Below are 23244 nucleotides of genomic sequence, written 5' to 3' on the forward strand. Positions count from 1 at the left end.
ACATACATTTCAAATTAGCAAAGCATGGGGATGATTGCATATGTATGTGTGCAAGTGTGTGTGCTAGTGTGCATCTGTGTGTGGCTGCAGGATAAAATAAGCAACAAGCATTTTGGGCTTGTAAACACAAGCAAAGAGAAGCGTCTGTTGCTTTGTGTCCTTATTATTTTTGGCAGGGTTGCATATGTTCCCCGCGCGGAGCCGAGCTTGATTATCATTCCAATCAGCAGAGGTGGAGAGAGTCACATTAATTTGTTGTAATTAAAAGCACTGCTGCATCTGACAGCGCGCGCTAACGAGACCCTTTGATTGTTTGGATCTCTAAGTGTGCCTCTCCTTGTTTGCATCACCTCGGAGGAATTTGTAATATCAAAGCTTAGCGCTATCTGATACTTGTCAAAATGCGATTTATAAAAGTTTAATTCTTTTATTGATTTAGTTTAGGTTTGATGCCTGCAGTGTCAGCTCCCTTGGTAGAACTTAGTGGATTCAAATGCTTGTCACCAGCTCGGCCTCCTTTTTACTGAGAACAATTGCCATAGGCCAGCCCAACAGGCATGGTTTAATTGCCATTAATTAAAAGCATAAATCTTTTTTCTTCACTTGCTCTGCTCTTAAACAGGGCTTTGCGTATCTGCTTTTTTTCTGTGCTTGTCAGAATCCCTCCTGGCTAGTTAGGATTCTACCCCCCCCACCCCCCCAACACCCCCACCACCACCACCACCACTCTCCCTCATCCTCTCCCTCTTTCCCCTCCCTCCTCTCTTCCTCCCATACCCTCCTCTCCCTCCTCTCTGTTCACCAGACGTTTCTGGAATCATCTTTTTAGCACACTCCTGCCTGATCTGACATGAAGTGCGGGCAGCATGGTGATATTTAGTAAACCGGCTTCCTTCTTTATTGATGTATAATGAGGTCAAATGAATCCCCTCGTACGCATGCTTAGATGGCTCCTCGCCTCAAATCCTTTCTGACAGCGAGTAAAACAGCCGGCAAACACAACTCCGGCTCCCAGAGACATGGTTGTGAAAAAGCATGAGAGAGAGGGAGAGAAAAAAAGCTCTTTTATACCTTGGCAATTTCCCTCCTGTCTAGTCCTTAATTAGACACTTATTACCCTCTGAACAGAGCTGCTCTCTTGCTCTAAGCCTCTAATACTGAAAGTACTGGATGCTAGAATTAACATTAATGCAGGTTTATTAGAAGATGACGGCTCTATTTACTAAAAAAAGAAAAACATGGCTTTCAATTTTTTTTCTTCTGTTAGACTTGTGCTACATTTAGAAGTTTTTCATTGGCAGTGTTTTGGGGTGATATTTGGCGTCCCTCAAAGCCAGTTTGAAAAAAAGGATCACTGACGTTTTAAATTATAGGCGGTGTCAAAACGATTCCGTTCCCATTCGTTGCCAAGCCTTGTCCCCTCGCCCTCAGCCTTGCGCCCTCTGCTCCTGGGTGGCCATGTCACCGTCAGCGGCTCATTCGACCACTACGCCCGTTTACGCATATTAGCTTTTTGCCGCATCTGCCAGCATTCGCAGCCCCCATCCCTCCCTGTGCAGCTGCATACATAGTCAGGGCCGAGCCTTCTCAGGCCTTATTAAAGCCGAGCAAGCGTTCCAGTTCAGGGTCATTGGGAGAGTGCAGCACATAAATATGTTGGGGCAACGCTATCAGCCGGTCAGTTTACAGAGGTGATCGATGATGGTCCCAGCACACTCGCCAAACAAGCATCTTAAGCGGATGCGGTTTTTGCTTAATTGGGAGCTTTGCAGCTCAGATTCCGACTTATTTGATGTTGATGATGAAGTCCCAGGAAAGCCTTGTAAACTAAATGTGTGTGTGCATGCTGTCTTCATCTGTACGCTAACTGTTACCTTCAATTTGACCTGCATACTTTTCCCCCTTTTTCTGAGGCAGCATGAACACACACACAGACACACACACACACACACACACACACACACACACACACACACACACACACACACACGCACACACACACACACACACAGACACACACCTCATTTTTTATCCTTGCAGCACACTGTGAAGGCAGGAGGAAGTTCCAATTAAAATTAAAATAAGCTCTTTTAACGGTCTCTTAAATTGACAACTGAACAATGATTTTCGAATTGGTATCTGTCAAAGGTCTTGGAAAATCCTCAGTTGATAAGGCCCAACGCATCCAATTAGTAGCAGAGCAGGGCCTCAGCCAGTAATGATTTCCAGGTCCCTCAAGATGTGGCGTGGACACTTATTGCAAATTACTGACAAAAGAGCGCTGCTGTATTGATGAGGCGGAGAACAGCCAAGTCTCCGTGTTCCCATCAGGTGGACGAGCGCTGAGAGGGGCCTGAAGGAGGGCCCGGGTGTCTCTCGCTCTGCCTCTCTTCTTCTCTCCCTCTCTCTGCAGCCATAAAGTGGCCTGGCTGTGTAGCTCATATACGGCCCCCCTGCTGACACGGACTCTGAGAGACCAGCCTCTCCTGACATGAGCCCCAGCTCAGGGAAAATGCTAATGCTAACATGAGGGAGGTGTCAGGAGCGGATCATCAATAATGTCTGCAAGTTAACTGCCCTCTTCTAATTATAGCTCCTATCTCTCAGGGCCGCGGGAGGCCGCAGGGCAGCTCCTTAATTGAGCCGAGGTAGATTTCCCTTCCTATCACATCCGCGGCTCCATTGTTTACAGTCCTTGAAACTGATTGAAAGGAATCAAAAGATTGGTGGAGATTCAGTGCCGGGTGTACTTGGTATGCAGGAAGAATGAATAAAGGGGGATGATTCTTGCTGGTCAGGTAGGGATTTAGATATGAAGGCCAAGCTATAGCCAGAGGTCATATCATTTATTCCCATGCCTCTGGAATGCTGTATGTTGTTGTGTTTTTGCTTCTCTATGTTGCTGCTACCAGAGGGCCAAATAACATCAGCCTCTATGACGTGTGATAACTAGCGCTGTTCACCTCAATTACAGGAGTTAATGAATAGATAATCACATTTTGCATTTAGATTTGCTGCTTGTGTAGCATTATTGTAGCCAGCACACATTTCCTGCACGCTCTCTGGGGAGTGTTGCTGCGGGTCTGCAAAGCTCTCAGGCCATGTTAAGTCCCCTGCTGTTTGCTCGAGTCTGAGGCTTCCATCCTGCTGTAGGCTCAGTAAAGAAGGTGTTGACCCGGATGACCTGAACCTGCTTCCATTGGGCGAGGAAGGGCCGCTCCATACTCTGTGCTGCAGGGTCAAATGGTTTGTAGTTTGTAGTTTCCTCTAGTTAGATGTTTGTTGCAAATGACTGTTGAGAAGTGGGAGGATTCGGGTTGATAGTGACGAGGTATCTCAGGCGAGGAGGGGTGTGGGATGTTTTTGATATTTTGCTCAAGGAGATGATTGTGCTTCCATCTTCTCGTGAATACACAATGAGCTGGCTGCTGATTGGTGATTAACATTATGTCACTGTTTATATTTATTCATAATGCATGCAGAAAATTTCGATTTTTTTTATGTGCTGATCTACATGAGTTCATAGTCTGTGTGCTGTTGTAATCCTTGTTAAACTTGCAGCCCTCTGCACGTCTGTGTTCCTCTAAGATGAGAGAGGCTTTGATTTCCCCCATCTTTGTGTCACTCTGACTGGCATACTATTTGACAGGTGGAGTTAAAATAGAGAAAATTGTGGATGAAAATTCGTCAGTCTCAATCTCTTGCCCTGGGCTGTAGGCAGCAGAGACAGAAGCCCACTGCTTTGTGTCAAATGTTTATCAAAGGGCCTGATTAAATTGCTGTGTTCAGGGTAACAGCCTAATAGAAAAAAAAATCAAATCCTTACTCCTCCACAAGCCGACCGTGTATGATTGTGAGCAGAATAAAGGCGGAGGATAGCGAGGTGCCAGAAGAAACCTCTGACCAGCCAGCTGTAAAGCAGGCTGGAATATCATATGCCCTTTGTTGTCGCACAAAAAGAGACGCCAGCTCTGAGATCTGTTGTTGTTCTCACTTTCCTCTGTCTTCTCAATCATTCTTTTTTCTTCTCATTGCTGCAGGAAATAAACCTGGCCCCCTTTTACTGAGGCCGGCCAGCTTCCCCTGGCCATTCCTCTCTGTTTTGTTTCAAAAGGGCAAGGCTCTGCAGCCTGAGCAGTTTGCCCTGCAGTCCCACGCCAGGGGCGATGCTTGCCTCAGCTGCTTCATCACCGGGGGAGCGGGCTAACGTCTCCTGACTGCACTTAGCTGTGTTTCTCTGATACGGTCATATCACATCAGCCTGGGCACATGTGACATTGCATCTCTTTCTAACTTTAAGCAGTTTGTTGCCATCCATGTTCTCTCTGCTTTTATCTTTCCCTTTTTGAGTGATGTTGTGATTTGTTGCAATATTTCCTGGCAGCGCTGCTGCCACACGTTTGTGTCGGATAACAGGGCCTATTACAAGATCTCTGAATCTGGCTACTTTTCCCCTACAGGAGACAGGGAGAGCTGGGCCTCCCCCTCCCAGATTTTTTTTTTTTTCACATCCTTACCCTCGCATTTGAATTTCTAGATAATAGGCTTTGACTTCTGGCTGCACGTTTATGGGTCTTTTCATGTTATCAGCTTAGCTCATAGCGTGGAGCTGAAGAACACAGACTCCTAGTGACAGGCCAGCCAGTCAGCAAGGCGAGCCTGTCAGGATCTCTCATACACTAATGATTTCCCTTTAGTCTATTTTCTGTCTCATTGGCCGTTTCCTTCAAAAACAAAATTGCTCATTTAAATTCTCATGCCTGGGGCATTTTGGTCTTCAAATATTGTTGGAAAGTGAAAGGATTAGGCAAAATATGCTTTTTTAAAATGTTAATATATTTTCTGGTTCACTTTCTCCTCTGAGGCCAATTAGGGAATTTCTGCTGGCTGCATTAATGTCAAACTGACATCCCCAGCTATAATTACACTGTGCTTGAAACCTAACTTTCACTTGTGGGTAGATGAGTGTGCCTCGCAGTGACACAGAGACTCGCTCTGCCAGCTTTTGATCATTTAATCATTGCTTGCTTTCTTTCACTCCTTCCTCCCTCGCTTGCTGATGATTTCACCTTTTATTCCTTCTGTTGCAAAATGCAATGTTGTGTTTCATTATTCACCGCCGTATTTTGCAGGGTTCATTAGTGACATCACGCCTCCACTATATGCCTGCTCACAATAAAGTGAGGAGAATGGGATGGTCCCCTTCAGGTGCACAAATGTACAATGTTTACTCTCTTGATTCACAATTTACACTTGGTTGTTTGTCTGTTTACTTCTCCTTGAAGCGGGCGTGCTGTGAGATATTAAAGGACGGGTAATGCGTGGCACAAATGCACCATTTCTTTGCACGTCCTTCTGCTGCTGTTCCGTTTCATGACCAGGGAGACGGTAAATGATGGTTAATGCTTACACCGTGAATATGAGACCTTCACACAGCGCATCTGGAACCATATGGCAGACTCCTCTTGTGATTGAAGCTCCTTTTGCCTGCAAGTAAAGAACCATGGATAATCACCACATTTTATATAGAGACATGTAGTGTTACAGATGAATGATCCTGACACTAACGTTACACTACTATTTCTGTTCTTTTATATGACAGAGGGACCTGATTGACTGATTTGATTGAGTGATTTTTTTTCATGCATAAATCATATGCCCAAAACATGCTTACAAAACGCCATTAAATGGGAAAAGAGTCTGGAAACCAAAGTAGACGTAAAGATGACATAGCCTAATGGTGTCTGGCGCACACAATTGGAGAAATAAACATTTAAAGTGAGACTTTGTTCATGGCTCGAGAAACACCAGTCACACTTTAAAGGAATGACTAAATGCAGCAACCCTTCAGGTGTGCGTCAAGGCATTTCAGGATTTTGAAGCTTAATCAGCTATAATTGGGTTTTAACTCATCTTGAAAATGTTATTAATTTAGTTGACCACATTGCCTATTTTCTTTACTCTGCACGACCATTGCAAACTGAGTTTTTTTTCTTTGTCTTTTTTTCCCCCCTATAGGTGAATGTAGGAAATCTTGTCACGGGTGTAAATGTCATCTTTTATTGAAGATTATAGATAATGGTTGTGATGAAGTTTTCCTCTCAGAACATCCTGTCTTTGGTGGATAGTTAAGAACTACACCTAAAGAAGCAGATTTCAGACACCAAATGTTGCTCTGAGATGAAAGCTGCTTCTTGTGAATGAGCTCTACTCCTCCCCGTTTAGCCTCCAACAGCTTGACAATTGTGATGCCAATCAACTTAATGACCCTGTGATTGTTTTGAATCCCCCCCCCTCCCCCCCCCTGTTGGACACCATCAATCTGTTACAGTATGTGCTAGCTTTGGGGAGTGGGTTAAAAAAACAAAACAAATCACACAGCACAGTTTGACAAAGTGGACACAAGCGTCCACAGCTATTCCTAATGTCTATCCCTCAGCCCACCTCCACCTCCTCCTCAGCCTTTTTCTCCTTCGCCTCACTCCCTTTGCATTGTTTTACCCTTTCGCTTGGACTTCAGGTAATCGGAAATGGCACTGACCCCTCCTGATCCCCCCGATTACCTTCGTGAAGCGTGAACGTGGCACGGAATCACACATCAGGAGACGACTTGTAATTATTTTTGCGATGCCATCAGCATGGATCAATCACTCAAGGAGGCCGCTAGTGGAAACGCAGCTCGCAGCCATGGACGGAGCCAGCAGCGACCCTCTTTGACTGACAGCTTTGGTAATTAAGTGATTGTATAGACCCCTCTGACTGTTATAACAACCTTGTCAGGGCCATTCTGCATTTGGAGCACACTCAAATCAATGTGTTTTACCTACCTCAGACAGCAGAAGTGGAAAGAGAGACGTTCCTTGAATATTTCTTCTGGCAGCAAAAAGCTTTGTCTGACACATCAACAACAACAACAAAAAAATCACAATACAGATTTTTAGTCTTTTATTTGGAAAGCTGACCAAAAATGTGCAAACCCTGGATGCACAAACAATAGATTTGACTCTTCTTCCTGTTTTATCAGACCTAGAATTGCATAGGGCATAATAACGCTAGCCTGCATTTCAAATTGAACTTGAATGTCAAATGTTTCATTACAGCACGAGTGGAAATTACGGAAATGACAGAATAAGGTACATTCTGTCCATCGAAAATGTCACTTGGCTCTCATAATTCCAAAGCTCCCAGGATATAATTTTGCACTGAAATTTGATTCCTATCATCAAGTCATCCCCCCCCCCCCATCACACGGAAATGAAAAATGTTCTCCATTTGCCAGAGGAGAAGTGTGTCGTCCTGCATGTGTAATCTGATCCCTAATATGACTGTAAAAGAGAGTAATTGGTGTGAATTACCTCCTCCGCCTCCGCCTCCCCAAACTGTCTTAATATCCAGCACACTGATTGTACAACTAAACACGCTCACACTACAAACTCGCTATCAGATACTAGGCTCGCTGTCAGACAGTCACGTGCTGTGTTTGTTATTGACAGTCTGAAGAACTAAATTGGATTTACAGATGCAAATTACTGCTGGATAATTGTAACGGCAAGCAGAATAACCAGGGCGAGTCAAATCAATAGTTTTCTAGTGCAGTCAGGATTAACGAGTACACAAAGTAAACTTCAACATCCGTACAGTAGCTGTATAACTCTAATGCAGGTGTACTCATAGAGGTGTTTTGAAAGGGTTATCTGTGTATTTTATTTCAATCAAGCATCACTCTGGATATACAAATAGATTTTAATGTTGAAAACACAGCTGTAGTTCAATATGGCGGGTGCCAATTTCATTATATACATGATTCTAAGTGTTTTTATAAAGCACTGCCATCTCTTTCAATAATTACTGAAGCAGGTTATTTGTTTTTTAGTGAGCACTATTATGTTTATTAAAACTTATTTTCTCTCCTTGACAACTGAGCAACACTTGATGCAGCTCTATGACTGGGACTGAAAGCTCTGCGACAGCCTAAACAACAAATATCATTAAGTCAACGCTGACTCCAACATATGTTCTCTATTGTTCTCTCCTGATCCTGATTGCACTTAGTCTCTATTTGTGCCTCTGTCTGTAGCTTTGTGTTTTTGCTGCTGACTGTCTTGGGCTGGTCTCGCTTGAAAAAGATGTTCTTGATCTCAAGGGACAAACCTGGTCAAACAAAGGTGAAGTAGAAACAAACAAACTTATTTAAAAAAAAATTAAAACATGACATAATGTATCTCACACTGCATTGATTCAGTTAGTTTTACACTTCATCCAGCTTTCAGAAGTTATGTGAAAACTAGGACCTGACCGATATGAGATTTTGGGGCCGATACGATTGTAAAGAGACGATCTGTAAGCTAATATCTTTTTTCAATCTATCTCTAATCTTTATGGATAGATAGTTGAATAGATATACTGCAGGTATTCACACACATTGTTCCTGTATGTATATATATATATACACACACATACATACATACATACATACATACATACATACATACATACATACATATAAGAAAAAAATGAATAATAAACTTCAATTGAATAATTCCCAGTTATATCAACATAACCCAGTTATATCAGATAAAATGAGCTCATGAGAGTCATGTGATAGGTTAGAATTGATGGGCCGATTTATCGGTCAGGCTCTGGTTAAAACACAAGAATGGGGGTAAACATTAAAACTGTGAGTTGTAGCTACACAAGCTTTAATATTTATTTATCACATTTCATCAAAAATTGCACATTTTTCTCATTATCTTAGTCAGAGTGAAGTAATTGTTAGTGCATTATTAAAAAAAAAAAAATAATAATAATAATAAATATCCCTCATCCTGCTCCTGACTCACTCTCAGGGAGTTAGAAACTATGTATGTCCTGTTTTGTCTTTTTGTCTTTTTTTTTTTTTTTAACTTTCCATATGCAGTTAACATAACCTAAAGAGTCTTTCATTGAAAATTGTACAAAATCTTGATGGTGATAGTGAATAAGTTCTGCTTTGATTTCAGGGCTTTTTCGCCTTATATTTGATAGCATGTGTCTTTTAAATAAAAATTAACATCCAATTATTGGTGAGATTGACACTCGACTGATGTTACCACCTGAGCTTCATTCAGCTCGAGCTGAGGTGACTATTGCCATAGTTGAAATATCAATCTTACACAGTTGTATGCAACTTGTTAAAGCACCGACCATTTTCAAACCTGTTCGAGGTACGCAGTGAAGCGATACCAGAAACAAGAGGAGGACTGCATATGTGCTGTCCTTACAAGTTGATCTCATAATGTTTACATATAGCTGTAGAACTGCTTCATTATTACAACCAGAGTTCCAGTTATGAAAGAAAGTCACATTTAAAAGTGAACAGCACCATGAGTTGAGTTTTATTCAAGGGAGAAAATGTAATCACATTTAAGGAAGACTTTCATTCAGTTTGTTTCTTAGATCCTGAATTACAAAGCAGTGAAGGTGTTGTCACAAATAAATGTGAGAAGATGCTCTCCAAGCATTTTATTTCACAGCATTTTGGGGAACCTAAGTAGTTTACAGAAACCACACATATTATGAGCATGATTTTCACAGCGCTTCTTTAGACCAGTATCTCCAGCTGACCAGTCATAGACGACCATGAGAGACTGTGGATGTACTGTTACCACACATTTTACTCTCCTGATGCATCCTCTCCTCCTCAACAATTATAATTTCTCTTTTGGCTTCGCTGCGTGACCTCCCGGGAATGACACGAGCACACAAAAAGATAAAGTGTGTGATATTTGCCTGAACCAGATACTTCTTCACACACAGACCTCTGTGTGCAGGTGTTAAAATGCTCTTGCAGTCCAGGAAGATATTTCTCACAGGTTCATTTTCACTTTTTTTCCCCCTTACTTGAAGTAAGCTTACATTGCAGCAGGAAGATTTGCACCAACAAGGTTCTGGGATTTTTAAGGATTGTAGATGATCCAGAAGTATGTGCCTGCTGGAAGTTATGACTCCGACAAATGTTTCACACAGGTTTTCAGCAAATGTTATTTCATAATTTACTTTCTAAACACTGACCAGCAAACAGAGGAGACGTGGGTCAGGATACAGGTTTGATGAGACTTCACACATACTGACAGACAGCTTGTCCTTTTGCAGCTTTTTATCAATGTAAGTCCCTGACCATATGTTAAGAACAGCAGCAGTTTAAATGGGATGGTCAGACAGACTTTAGATGTCACCCTGAACATGCCACTGATATGACAATTTTCAGACGTAAGCAATTAAGGAGCCAAAATTGAAATTAGCCCGTTGGAATGTGACTGACATTTTTGATTTGATACATCTCTTTAGAGATTTGAAGATATTTTTAAAAGCCATGATGTCCAGGTATCAATGAAAAAATGTTGCTAGAATATCAATATATATTTATTTATATAAATTAAAACAAATGTTTGTTTATGTACATAAATCACAAAACAGTACATTTACTTTTCAGTCAGAGTAAAACAGATTTTTAATTTTCAAATAACGTTTTTGTTGATTTCTTAGACCCTTTTTTCCTGTACTGTTTATATGTTTTCTTCATTTTCTAAAATAAATAATATTTGCAATTCAAAGCAGGAAAGATTCACATTGAGTGTAGGGTTACTATTGTCCTCTGTTGTTGCTTTCTTTTCTGTCCCTTTAAATATTTAAAGCCAATTGCATTCTATTTTTATCTTTAGGTTGCATGTTCAAAAAAATATATTTTACTGTTCATCAAACTGAACGCTAATAACAAGCAAAATCAAGCAAATGAGCCAATAAAAGAAATAAACATGGTCTGCTTTCATAATTTAGTCATATCCAATCTCCAGATCCCTTAATAACCTCTCTCCTCTCCTGATTGGATCTTGCATTCATGACACGCGTGCAATTAAAAAAAAAAAAAAAAAACCGTCTAACGTGAGCTCATGAAGGGTGGATCATACAACAACTGTATCGCTTAGAGAGCAGACGCTATTGGAGAGACGGAGTTACAGCTATTAAATGTTTGTCTTTGATTTATTGTTTCTTTATTTCCAACTTGTTGTTGTCAAAAAAAAAAACTTCCTTGGTCTTTGTGCGCGTGTCCGGCCGCTACCGCATCCTCCCCGCCCTGATTGACAGTCTAAATGCGGGGTGTCTCTGTTGTAAACGCTGCAACTGTGCAACCTAAAGGTCGCCAGCGGTGAAGTGACAGCTTACACGCAAAGCCGCCAGAGAATCAATATGGTGCCAGCCAGAGTTACAGCGGCCCATCATCGACCATCAGCTGAGGCCAATAAGACGATAGTCGAACTGGTAGCGTTCAATTTGCTCCTGCGGCGCCCTTAAACCTAATAAAGCGATTGATTGTTCCTGTTTGCGGTTGATGCGCAGCTCTCGCGCCCGCCGCACACTGAGTGACGTGTTTAAGCATCGCTTTGATCTGATGTGAGCGGTTTGAAGGTAATAGGGTTCAGTAAAGGCCTTATCATATGTGGACAGGATATTCTAATTGGTCTCTACCGCGGAGAGCCTGTCTGTTGTTTATCTGTTGTTCCAATATGTTTCTATAACTGTCACTTTGTTTGAGGCTGAGGCTGCAGGTTGATAATTATCTTAAGTCCCTTTTAATTTCATATCAAGTTGCAGTGTGGAGTTATTCAGCTCATTAATGGGCGGCTGAGGCCTCCGTTTGCTCTGGATCCTCCTACAGACCTCGTCCTCTCTTTGTCGCCGCCTGGTGTTCAAACTTGCCTGCATCTAATGCTGGAGAAACCCAGATCCATTGAGAGGGGTCCTCTGCACTGATTCACGCTCTTAGATGAATAAAAAACGCACTGCTCTGGCAATTAACTCATTTTAACATTTTAAAATATCCTACAAAACAACATTGATTTAATTTAGTAGGCCAAGATGTAAGCATTAATGAAAAATAATATTTTTAGGGAAATTGTGAAATCAAAAAGAAAATTTGCCATTGGATTTTCTCGAAAAAATAAAGACACAAAATGTGATTGTTTATGCACATGGTAATAATCAAAATATAAAAATGTTAGCCTGCTGATTTAATATAGTTTTAATTTCTGGCAAAGCTGTACAAATGTCAAGAAATCAACAGACAAAAAGTCAAGATATATTTTTTGTCGGCAAAGCAAGGAAACTATCACAAGCTTTAGATATAGAATAATGCAGAAGTCTAATCAGTTATTGACTATTCGTTGTATGCAAAAACTAACAGATTCAAATGAAGAAAATAAACTAAAATTACGTTCATTGATTGATACAATACGTGCAAAAAATACGAACAAACTATGAACCAACCTACTAATCCAGAATAAAATCTTCATCCGTTTTACATCAATATTCACCATCAGCGCCTTCGTCCTTGTCAACCTGCTGAGGAGTAGGAGGAAGAGGAAGAAGAAAAATAGAACAATAATATTATTAATAACGTCAAGTTAGCCCCGCTGCATGATTCATCCTCAAATTCCGGGAAAGTGCGGAGGCTGATATAAAGACGAAAAATCAATCTGCAAAAAAATGTAACGTCCGCAAAGAAAAAAAAAACTGTGTAGCACGAGCGTGTGTTCACCTTATGAGAGAAATGCCATTCCCCCAGAAAACACACGCGCACAAACACACGTACACAAACACACACACGATCCGGATAGTCTGCACACACAGCCTCTGTCAGATGCACGCGCACTTTCTCCTCCATATCCCACAAATCCACGTCGGGGGAAAGAAAGTGCTGAATTTCCTACTACCTTTGAACGCTCATTAGCACCTCATAATTACTTTACTAATTAAGATGACATGGTTATTAACAAGATGCGCTGTCATGACAGTCACCAGCACTCCGCCTCGTGCCTAAATCTGGCGACCTCGCGGCTTTAAGCATGTATCCATAGAGATATATGATAACCGTGACACCACGAGCGAGCATGCACGGATTTTTATCATTACAAATAAGATTTAATTTTTTTCATGATCAATTTTCAATACAAAACCTCATCTGAAATTCGGCAAAATTACAGTTCAAGTTACTTACATCTATAGCCTACTTTAGAAAGTTTAAGTTAAATATTCTAAAAAGATGAACTATTTTGATTATTTTACGGGAAAAAATATAGTATTTACGATTTATCCTACCATGGTGCTGAACAGCCACTGGTGAGTTTTGCCTTTTAGTTCTATTTAACCAAACGATTCATAGCATTTCTTTTTTCCTCCCCTTACTTTGTCAGTCTTTTCTACCTCAGCTCAGATATTTCATAGAAAACTATTTACAACATGGCCTTAAAGCACATGCCTGTTTTTTCCCCAGCTTTTAAAAAAAGAGATTTTCCAGAATTAAACTCAATTCAATGGTTGGCTTGAACTGTGTAGATAAAGAAACAACTCCCTGATTGGTGAGGTGCCGGAGCCGGTCAGGATGTGAGCCAATGGCAGCGCAGGAAGGTGGAGAGGAGGGGGTGAGAGAGGAGAGAAAAGGCGTCGAGTGTTTATTATAAAGAAGAAAATATTAATTCCCCCTCGCCGTGGGCCGTGACGTCAGTATAGGAAGTCATTGTAGAGCAACACTGGAGCGATTAGCAGCAAAAAGGGGGAGCCTGATGTCGAGGAGTCAGCCCTATGTATATCTCTCTATACGCCTCAACTTTTAACACAAAGTTCAATATCAATACACGAAAAGAGACGTGGACTACGCAGACCCACACTTTGCTTTTCCGCATTTTCCCTGAATGTAACATCTTGGACCATACACTGGCTGCGTGAGCCGCTTTTAAAGGTGGATTTTGTTTCTCTCTTGGGTTTATTTGTCAACTCTTTATTGTTTTTCTACCTCCGAGTTAATTTTTCTGACTTTCTTGTGATCTGAGGAGAAGCGCGTCACTGTTGTTATGAAGGCTTCTTCTCTCCTTTCTTAACATGGAAGCATCCAGCGGGTCGAGTTTTGGGATAGACACTATTTTATCTGGCGCGTCAAACTCTGGTAACCCTGTGCTAATGAACGGAGACTTTCGGCTCGGCGACAGCAGGACAGCGGATTTCAGGAGCCAGGCGACCCCGTCACCATGCTCGGAGATAGACACTGTGGGAACGGCGCCCTCATCCCCCATCTCGGTCACCATGGAGCACTCCGCCGATCCGCATCTGGTCCAGGACAGCCTTCAGCATCACCACCACCTCCACAACCAGGCGCAGGGTTTGCCGCTGTCGCCTCAGCAGCCGCTCGCCGGGGCCGGCTGCGCCCCGAGGACTGCCACCTCCTCGTTTCTAATCAAAGACATTTTAGGAGACAGTAAACCACTGGCAGCCTGCGCACCTTACAGCACCAGTGTATCCTCACCACATCACACACCAAAACCAGAAAGTGCCACGGCTCCGGACGGCTTCAGGCCCAAGTTGGAACAAGATGAAAACAGAAGCAAGTTGGACAAAAGAGACGATATACAGAGTGAAATGAAATGCAACGGTAAGAGCTTTTATTTCAGAAGCTAAAGATAATTCTTCTTTTAATAAAATAATAACTTTAAATACATTATGTCAGGCTTAAAATGTGGGCATTAAAATATTGATAGATAAATATTGACCAGGCTTTAACCTTAAAGATGGCTAAGAAAATAAGACAGTAAAAAAAAAAAAATTAAAACCAACATGATCATGTTGTGTTTGATTCTTTGTCTAAATCTCTGCCTCCTTTATTAGTCTAATAGATGTGAAAACAGATGTAAGCCTGGTGATTTTCCCTGTGCGCGAGGCCTCCCTAGTGGGTCAATTAGAGAGATTATTGTTCTTCCTGGAGGGGGGATCATGGAGCACTGAAACACAGCTACAAATAGAGATGGATTGACATATTGATTTCTCGTTTTCTGAAGGAAAAGAAGCAAATAAAAAAGTCTTCAAGTGACAAATTCACACACATTTCTTTTTATTGCCTCACTTCTGCAGCCACGTGTGAATGAAACACTGAGCTAGAATTAGTCTACTGCGGGACTTTCTGTAGTTATTCTTCAGGCATGTGGGTGTTTTATTCGTGCCCTGTATTAGACATAAAACATTAAATTATTGACAACTTGACGACATTCCCAAGCAGGCCTTGTGACTAATAATGTTTGTGTTTACTAAAGAAGAGGGAGACCGAGAGATCTCCAGCAGCAGAGACAGTCCTCCGATGCGCACGAAAAAGCCTCGTAAAGCGCGGACAGCTTTCACCGACCACCAACTCAACCAGCTGGAGAGGAGCTTCGAGCGACAGAAATACCTCAGTGTGCAGGACCGCATGGACCTGGCCGCGGCTCTCAACCTAACAGACACACAAGTCAAGACCTGGTACCAAAACAGACGGTAAGAAACCTCAGACTCACCACTGACCGAGCCATTCACTGCAGACAGACACACACACTCTCTCTCTCTCTCTCTCTCACACACACACACACACACACACACACACACACACACACACACACACACACACACACACACACACACACACACACACTGTAGGGCCAACACAGTAGCATGTTTTTATTTTTTTTTTAGTTTTTAAGACTGATCTTTGTCAGCAGAATGAACAGTAGCATGCTGTTTGCATCATTATAGAAGCAGCTTCATATTTATGGACGCTGTGAAATTATTAAAGTTGCTGCCAAAATAAACCCAGAACTTTTCTTCCAATTATGATTATTTATTTCAAAGTCAAGTCAAAAGCAATTCAATTTGACGTTTGGACAAGGTTTTTATTTTGGCACAATTCGTTTTGCTTCCTTTTTTTTTCCATGCAAACTTTTTGTTTATATGTAAAGATGCAAAACTTGTATTTAAATCGTTCCCCGTTGAGGCCAAGAGTTTTATTTTGTTTAATTTTAACAATTGTACCTTTATAAAGAAACAATTCAGTTTAATTTAGACTCACTTAAGACTGACAATATGAAGTATAAAAATGGCTGGTTAATGGCATGTAACGTTTAAGTGGAAAAAAAAATCTTAAAATGTATTTTATTCTTACAAGAATTCTCCTTTAATTTTGACATCGACATCGCCCCTCTCCATAATATAGTAAAGCACTGAATTATTGCACGTTTAATTTCGGCGTCACTTATAATTATTCTTCCGCCTTATGTTGTAAATGCACCTTGCTGACAATGTTGTTGATGTTGTTTTTTCTAAGTCACCCGAAGTTAAAACAATCCTCTGATTTGTGTTTAACTTTATGAAAGTAAAGTAATCATCCAGTGCTTAATTAAAGTCTGAATCTCTGTGAGAGAAGTCTGCTTTGAAGAGTTTAGTTTAAAGTACACCATCAGAAGAGTAGTTTTTTCATATTTCTTATTTTGTCCTTAACCTAACCTTTTGTCCATAAAACTCTAACGGCAAATTGGTGCGCGCGATAATTAGGCCTCCGCGTGCCAATTAAAGGGGCGTTTGGGGAATTAACGAGAGAGCTCTGTGATTAAATAATTCATCTGTTGTATTTTGATCTGATATCCAGGACGAAGTGGAAGAGACAAACGGCGGTGGGATTAGAGCTCCTGGCTGAAGCAGGAAACTACTCGGCCTTACAGAGAATGTTCCCGTCGCCATATTTCTACCACCCGAGCCTGCTGGGCACCGTGGACAGCACGACGGCAGCCGCGGCAGCCGCAGCCATGTACAGCAGTATGTACCGGACTCCTACAGCACCGCATCCCAGCCTCCAGAGACCTCTGGTCCCGAGGGTGCTCATTCATGGCCTTGGGCCGGGGGGGCAACCGGCACTAAACCCCCTCTCTAACCCCATGTCCGGCACACCGCATCCGCGATAAAAGACGAAAAAAGACGATGACCAGATACCTGGTTGAACACGTGATGTGAGTAACTGCATCGGATCCACATTGCAGGACTTTTTCTCCCCCCCAAAGACACATTTAAAGACATTTTACAGAAGTAAAGGAGCTATTTAATATAGGCCCAGATAGCCTAAAAGCCCAGTCCTATAAAGACTGATTCTGTCCGGGCCGAGACAGACTCCAGGACTGCTCATGTCTGATTGTTTGTTTGTTTGTCTTTTGTACAAATACACTTACATTAGCAAATAAACTTATAAAGTTTATTAGATGGAGAAGAACGGAATGAATAAAGAAGCAATGATACTAATGCAATCGTTTAAACGTTTCTATTTAACCCCGAGTTTAAATTTCAGTTTTTAGGTGAACTTTAGAAAGAGGCGATGCAAAACAGCAAAAGCAACAACTACAAGAGAATTTATGTAATGCACAGTGTAAATTTAAATCTGGTTATTCGATTATTTTCATCATAATTAAATCAAAAATGTGTTCATACAAATACTTCACAGCTTTCTGCTTCCTTAATTTATTATAAATTATTATAATGATTTACAATTTTATAAAAAACTGCGTAGGTATTTCGACAGTTATCTGTAATTGTAGTGTTCTAATCCAATTAGTCGCAGAGCATCATTCTTCAGGCTGGTATATTCTTTATTGACATCAGTGGATCAACGTCAATATTATTATGGTACCAAATTAAATTTAAAAAAGTGATTTAGTTTCTAACTTAACCACAGACTGGAGCTCACTTTTTCCACGCCTTGATTTGTGTCTTCAGCAGCACATATATACATATGGATGCACAGCAGCTGATCGGTGCTGGCCTGAATGGTTTTGATGAGTCGGGGATACTGGGAATGTGGCCTTGGCTTAGCAGCTGTTCCCTGGGAGCGCAGCAGACAATAAGCCTGAATTTCTCAGCGTGAGCGATCAAGACAAGGAAAAAAAAAACTGCAGATAATCTGCTGCTTCTGAGTAACCGATAGCCGTTGGTGAACTTGTTTCAGGAAGTTTTGAGAAATAATTTGCCCCTGACCTTAAGGCACATCATTTTATTTCTCAGTGTCATTTAATTATTTGCATTCCTCTCGCATCATTCCTCCTTGTGCGTCACTTGGCACATTTTACGTAGATTGAATTGAAACGTTTGTGTGCGTAAAAGTGATCATCTCCTTGAGATTGTCGACGTTTTGCTCCGATGTGTCTTCTCTGCTGTAAGATGCATCTTTAGCAGCACAACAAAACAAATAGAGCGCGGATGTGAAATTAAATGTTATCAAAACACTTTGATTTTATTTAGCCTCCTTTGAGCGCGCACCCCAGAGAATATGGCGGAGAGACTCTCCATGTGAATAAGCGCCTCGGGGCTCGTTTGTTTGGGTTTCTCTTCTTTGAACATTATTACAGTGAGCCAGTTTGACCTTTGCTGCTCCATATATATATATATATATATATATATATATATATATATATATATATATATATATATATATGCAAACCTGCAGTAACCATCAACATGTTAGTTCAGTCTTCTGACAAAACATGTTGAAGAGTCTGAGCGCTTATTCGTGCCTTTTTGGATGCTGATATTATTCCGCAATTTTTTAAAGAAAATACAAACATGCCGAATTTATTATGAGTTGTGGAGTATCATTTAAACATTTATCACAGAAGCAAAGAGGCAAAACACACAAACCGACAACCAGAAACACACAGTTTGCCAGCAGAAGCAGTGAACACAGGCTTAAGTTAATGCTGTGAACACATGTTAATGTCGCCTGTTTAAGCCGCCTGCTTGTCATTCACTGCATGGACGACACTCGCTGTCATTTTGACGCATAACAGTGTCGCTGGTTTCTTTTTCTGCAGCTTTTGCATGCGTGGGTTTCTTCTTTAAGGACACATTACACTAATTACATGCGTTTTCTCCATTTAACATAACAACCCAGATCACAGTTATTATTGGCTTGAGTGTTCACAGGACAATTATGGCCCGCTCTTCATATAGTACACTCAGACTAATTACTCTAAATACAACGTCCATTCCCATTAAATCTCAGCGTTTATGGATAATAAAGCGGAAAAAACACCCTACTTTTTTTTTTTTTTTACTGCGAAAACATCCCTGGCCTATATCGCCAATGTTGAAAAATATTAGCCTACCATATTGACCCTACAGCTTGTGCCCATTACAGCAGTATAGAGCCGACGCATGTTGTTCATATGCATGACTTCAGCAGCATTATTTATTTATTGCACTCTGCGGGTGGGAGGGGTGGGGGGTGTCGGCGGTTGTGCGGGCTGTTCCAATTCATTAATAATAGCCTATAAGCCATATACAGCAGCGCTGAATTAATAGGCTTCTGCCTGCTCGAGCTACCTGGTAATTTTGGGCGTTGCTTTTTATTTTCTTTATGCAATTTTTTTATAGCAATTACGCATAATGTATCGCTCAAAACAAAGCAGCTTTCCGTCATTTAAACTGGGCCACGGTGAGGCTGAGTTGAACTGGCAGCTTGAGGCTTCTTGTTCTGCATTTGTTAAAGGCTCGGTCAGTGGAGAAAATATAAATGTATGTTATTATTTAACTCTTTGCGGGATAACGTTTAAAAATAGTAGTATGATCAAAAATCTTAATACCTACAAAAAATAGGATTTAATTGCTTTACAAAACTCTGGATTTACATAATCACATGTGATGAAATGCTTTTTGGTTTTGGTGCGATTTGTTGCTGAGGAAAAGCGGAGTTTTTGGGTGAGGAGCGCAATACTTGAGAAAACACAATCAGTGGTGGAAAAAAGCGCAGCAGACTTGAATAAAGAGGATTAGGCCTTTCTTTTACATGGCGCATATTATCCACAACAGATGGGCTTGAGAGAGTCGTTTTCTTCTTCTTCTTGCCTCAAGGAACCTTGTTGGGCACTTTAATTGCTATTTTTTCCAACTGATGTAATGGTGGGATATCTTTTTCATTACAATAATGAGGTAACACTTGCTCTCCTTGGCCTCTCATTATCACATCTCCTACATCACTCACTAAACAGAAAATTAACCCCACCCCCTTCTCCCCCCCCCAAAAAAAAAAACCCTTCACTAAGTTCTCCAATGCATCTTGTACACGATAATCAACAGCTGCTGTGTTGTGCTCCCCTGCCTGTCTGCACGTTTCTGCAATTCTTTTCATGAAGAGCCTGCAGGAGAATTTCAAGCTCTGCATAAATAGGCATTTGACCAACAGCATTAACAAGGCAAATCACATTTTCAATAATATCTTCTGCTGCTATAAAAGCATCAGATGGAAGTATTAGGGGGTTGCTGTTTTGCCATCTTAACACATGAATGCATCAACATGGTTTGTGGACTGATCACAGTCCAAACACTTAAATGCTAACCTGAGAAGAAAATAGAGCTAGATGGTCAGCCTCAACATTTTTTCAGCAAACACTTTCTCTGCTATTTCTCCAAGCAACAGCCCTCTGAAACAGAAAATCTCAGTTTGCTTGCAATTTTCCAAAATGTCAAACCTTAAAAATCTTCTAAGTGCTAGCCTGACAGCTCTAAATGAAAACTCTATATGATGCATACTGTGTTTCCTTTCATTCAACATGGACTACTTTACACACAAACTGGTCTAATAATTTTACAGAAGACAGCAGCAGTAAATATCTTTTATGATTATTAGCATTCATATTACAGTTCAGTTCGATGCTGAAACATATGTATGATGCTATTTTAAATTATGTGAGCAGGAAATGAAAGACTAATAGAGAATAACATGGGCTGGCAAACACCGTTCACAGATATTATCTCACAGTCTTTTGCTGATCAATACAATGGATTAAGTTTAAGTTATATTATTTTGAGACCTCAGAAGAGCCATAAAAGAGGACTAGTTTGTTTTATTAGCAGGTTGTGTTGTTGTCTAAGAAACATAGGGTGCACAGAGGTCAGGATTGTGCAGCTAAAAGACAAACAAAGTTATCAATCACAGTTTTCATCATATAGAAAAGGGTTGCCATGTTCTCTGACCTGGCAACATGTCACCCCTGTCTATCTGTGTTAACATAACAAATTACTGGCAGGAGCTATTTGTGATATAAGGGGGATTTTAAGCTTTCCATGGCTAAGAATGCTGCTAAAGTTTGGTTGTTAAGAGCAGCGAGTCTCAGACTTGTTGACACGGCGGCTGTAAGCCATCCACTCGTCGTCTCATAAACACCCACCTCACGTCTGAGCCCAGACTCGCACGGACATCTGCAACCGTTCCGCTGAATGATGCTACGACATATCAGAGTTTAAATGGCCTCATCATTTCAGCAAATCCAGCCAGTTTCCCTCTCTCTTTTTGTCAAGTGACAGGACAGCTGATGGCAGAGAAGCTCCGCTACCTTTCAAGTTTCAACCATGGCGCCGTCACATGCGACCGCACAACCAAGAAGAAAAAAGTCTGTCAGCAGTGATGTCAAAAGCTTCAGTTTTTACAGAGCAATTAGGGGTTTCATCACAGCGGAGTGATGTCAGGATTCATTACAGCTCAGCAACAGCTAATTGCTTCAAGGTTAAAGTAACAGATCTGACGGCATTATATTTTAAGTGACAGCCTCAAATTCTGGTGGTGTTTCGCAGAGCACCGAGCTGACATTAAGGATGGGTGCTGAGAGAATGGGGGGCTGAGGAGAAATTGAATTTACTGCACATTAGGATTGTGATTGGTTCCAGTAGCAGTACATCTCCAAGGAGTTCACCTAGGTACTGGTGTTAGGGTCTGAAACAAAGGACAAGGAAACGAGCATTTTGCACATTTTTAAATAAGTTGACCATTTTTGAAACATCAAATAAACCTTGGTGGTCGAGAGAATTGATCCAATGGAAAAAGAATAACCTGTACTAAGACTTTGCACCTGCTCTATTATCTCACATCCACTTGTAGGACTCCTTACACCAAAGTAAGAAGGGAATTAAGTTTAGCAAAAAGTTCAACCAAATTCGAATGAATAGCATTTATTGTTCTTGTTACAGGTACAAGTACAACGAAATTACAGAGTACAATGAGCCACAGCGACTGTGCGCGCCGACACTGGTTTCTTCCCCAACATTTCGAAAAACTTAGGTTGATGTGTGTGTGTGTGTGTGTGTGTTTGGGGGGGGGGGGGGGGGGGGGGGGGGGGGGGGGGTGTGTCTAGAGAAGAAAGCTTCAATTTGTGAGTATATTCCAGTTTTGAGTTGGCAACAAGTCCGGCAAGTAACGTAGACGCCCCCAGGAGTACCTTTGTTTTGTTAGCTTATACAAGGTGATAAACGCACTATGTGATAGTTCATGAAAATATCATCACATGTCAACAGATGGAATTTGCATGAAACTATTGGTGTGATGGATTTAATTACACAAAAAGAGTACTAAGTTGCTAATAAACACAATAGTTACAGCTTTAATTGTGATGCATATAGCAGCCATGTTTGATTTGAACTCAGCCTATGGATGGTTCTCTGAGTTTCCAAGTCAAAATTCTGATTTCAGGGTGGCGTTCCTGATGACGTATCAGACTTGCTACTCTGCATTTCCAACACCTGAGAATAAATGGAACGCACAATAAATAATGCTAATGCGGTTAGATTAAACATAAATATGACACAACATTTTAGCACACAGTTACCTCTTTAGACTAACAGAGTTGAGTTTGTATTTAAATAGCCACCTGTATAGAAAATGTATGTCCAATAGTCACAGTTATTTTAGCTCCATTTTGGTCTCCACCAACTCCTTGAGGAAAGCTATTCGCCATATGAGCTGCTTAATGCTACAGTATACTTTATTGATCTCTAAATGAATGCAGTGCCTGGAGGAGAATTGGCCAGTTAAACAAGCCCTGTGGGAAGCTAAAGGGGTGGATACCACTGGTTAAACGCAATTCCATGCAGCTTTGATGATTAAGGAATTTATTTTTTCTTTATTAAAAAAAATATCATATGAGTTCATGGACAAGTTGCGTTTCAAGGTGCGTGTCAGACAGCGAACAATAACCTGGGTGAATGAAAAGGATGGCGTTGTCTGGACATCTGATGTTGGCTGACCAGTTACATGCTGAGAAAGGAAAACCAGCACCAGGGAAGAAGTGGTAATTCTGTACTAAAACAGTACAGTTGTGAGCGATTAAAACAATGCCTGGAAGTTGCTCTAAAACTGTAGAAAAAGATAGACTGTTTGTTGGGTTGATCATGACATGTTAAGTAGTCATATTAAAAGCATTATAAATGCAAAGTATTGATCATAGCCACTATAAGACAAAGCGATGGTGAGCATTAGCAGTGGAGAACCCTGGCTTTAGACCATGCTAAGCTAGCACCCTCGTATTTAGACCTCTTCATAACTTAATGACCCAAATTAAGAGAGAAATCGAATGTATTTGAGCAAAATGAATTATAGATTGG

At 41.1% G+C, this 23244-nt stretch overlaps 1 protein-coding gene across 3 annotated transcripts in view; it reads left to right on the forward strand.

Moving 5' to 3' along the window:
* barhl2 (BarH-like homeobox 2) overlaps positions 1 to 17238 on the forward strand; it is a 60378-nt gene extending 43140 nt beyond the window's left edge. The window contains exons 1-4 of one of the 3 annotated variants that reach the window (XM_079349906.1): positions 13139 to 13155; positions 13922 to 14461; positions 15117 to 15333; positions 16478 to 17238. In XM_079349906.1, coding sequence (XP_079206032.1) covers positions 13993 to 14461; positions 15117 to 15333; positions 16478 to 16790 — 999 coding nt within the window. In that variant the 5' untranslated portion in view covers positions 13139 to 13155; positions 13922 to 13992 and the 3' untranslated portion in view covers positions 16791 to 17238. Of the gene's footprint in view, positions 1 to 13138; positions 13156 to 13921; positions 14462 to 15116; positions 15334 to 16477 lie in introns of those variants that run through there. The other 2 variants (XM_079349905.1, XM_079349904.1) reach the window with 2 other exon arrangements.
* Positions 17239 to 23244: the final 6006 nt, after the last annotated feature.

Source organism: Symphodus melops, assembly GCF_947650265.1.
Source record: "Symphodus melops genome assembly, chromosome: 8".
NCBI lineage: Eukaryota > Metazoa > Chordata > Actinopteri > Labriformes > Labridae > Symphodus > Symphodus melops.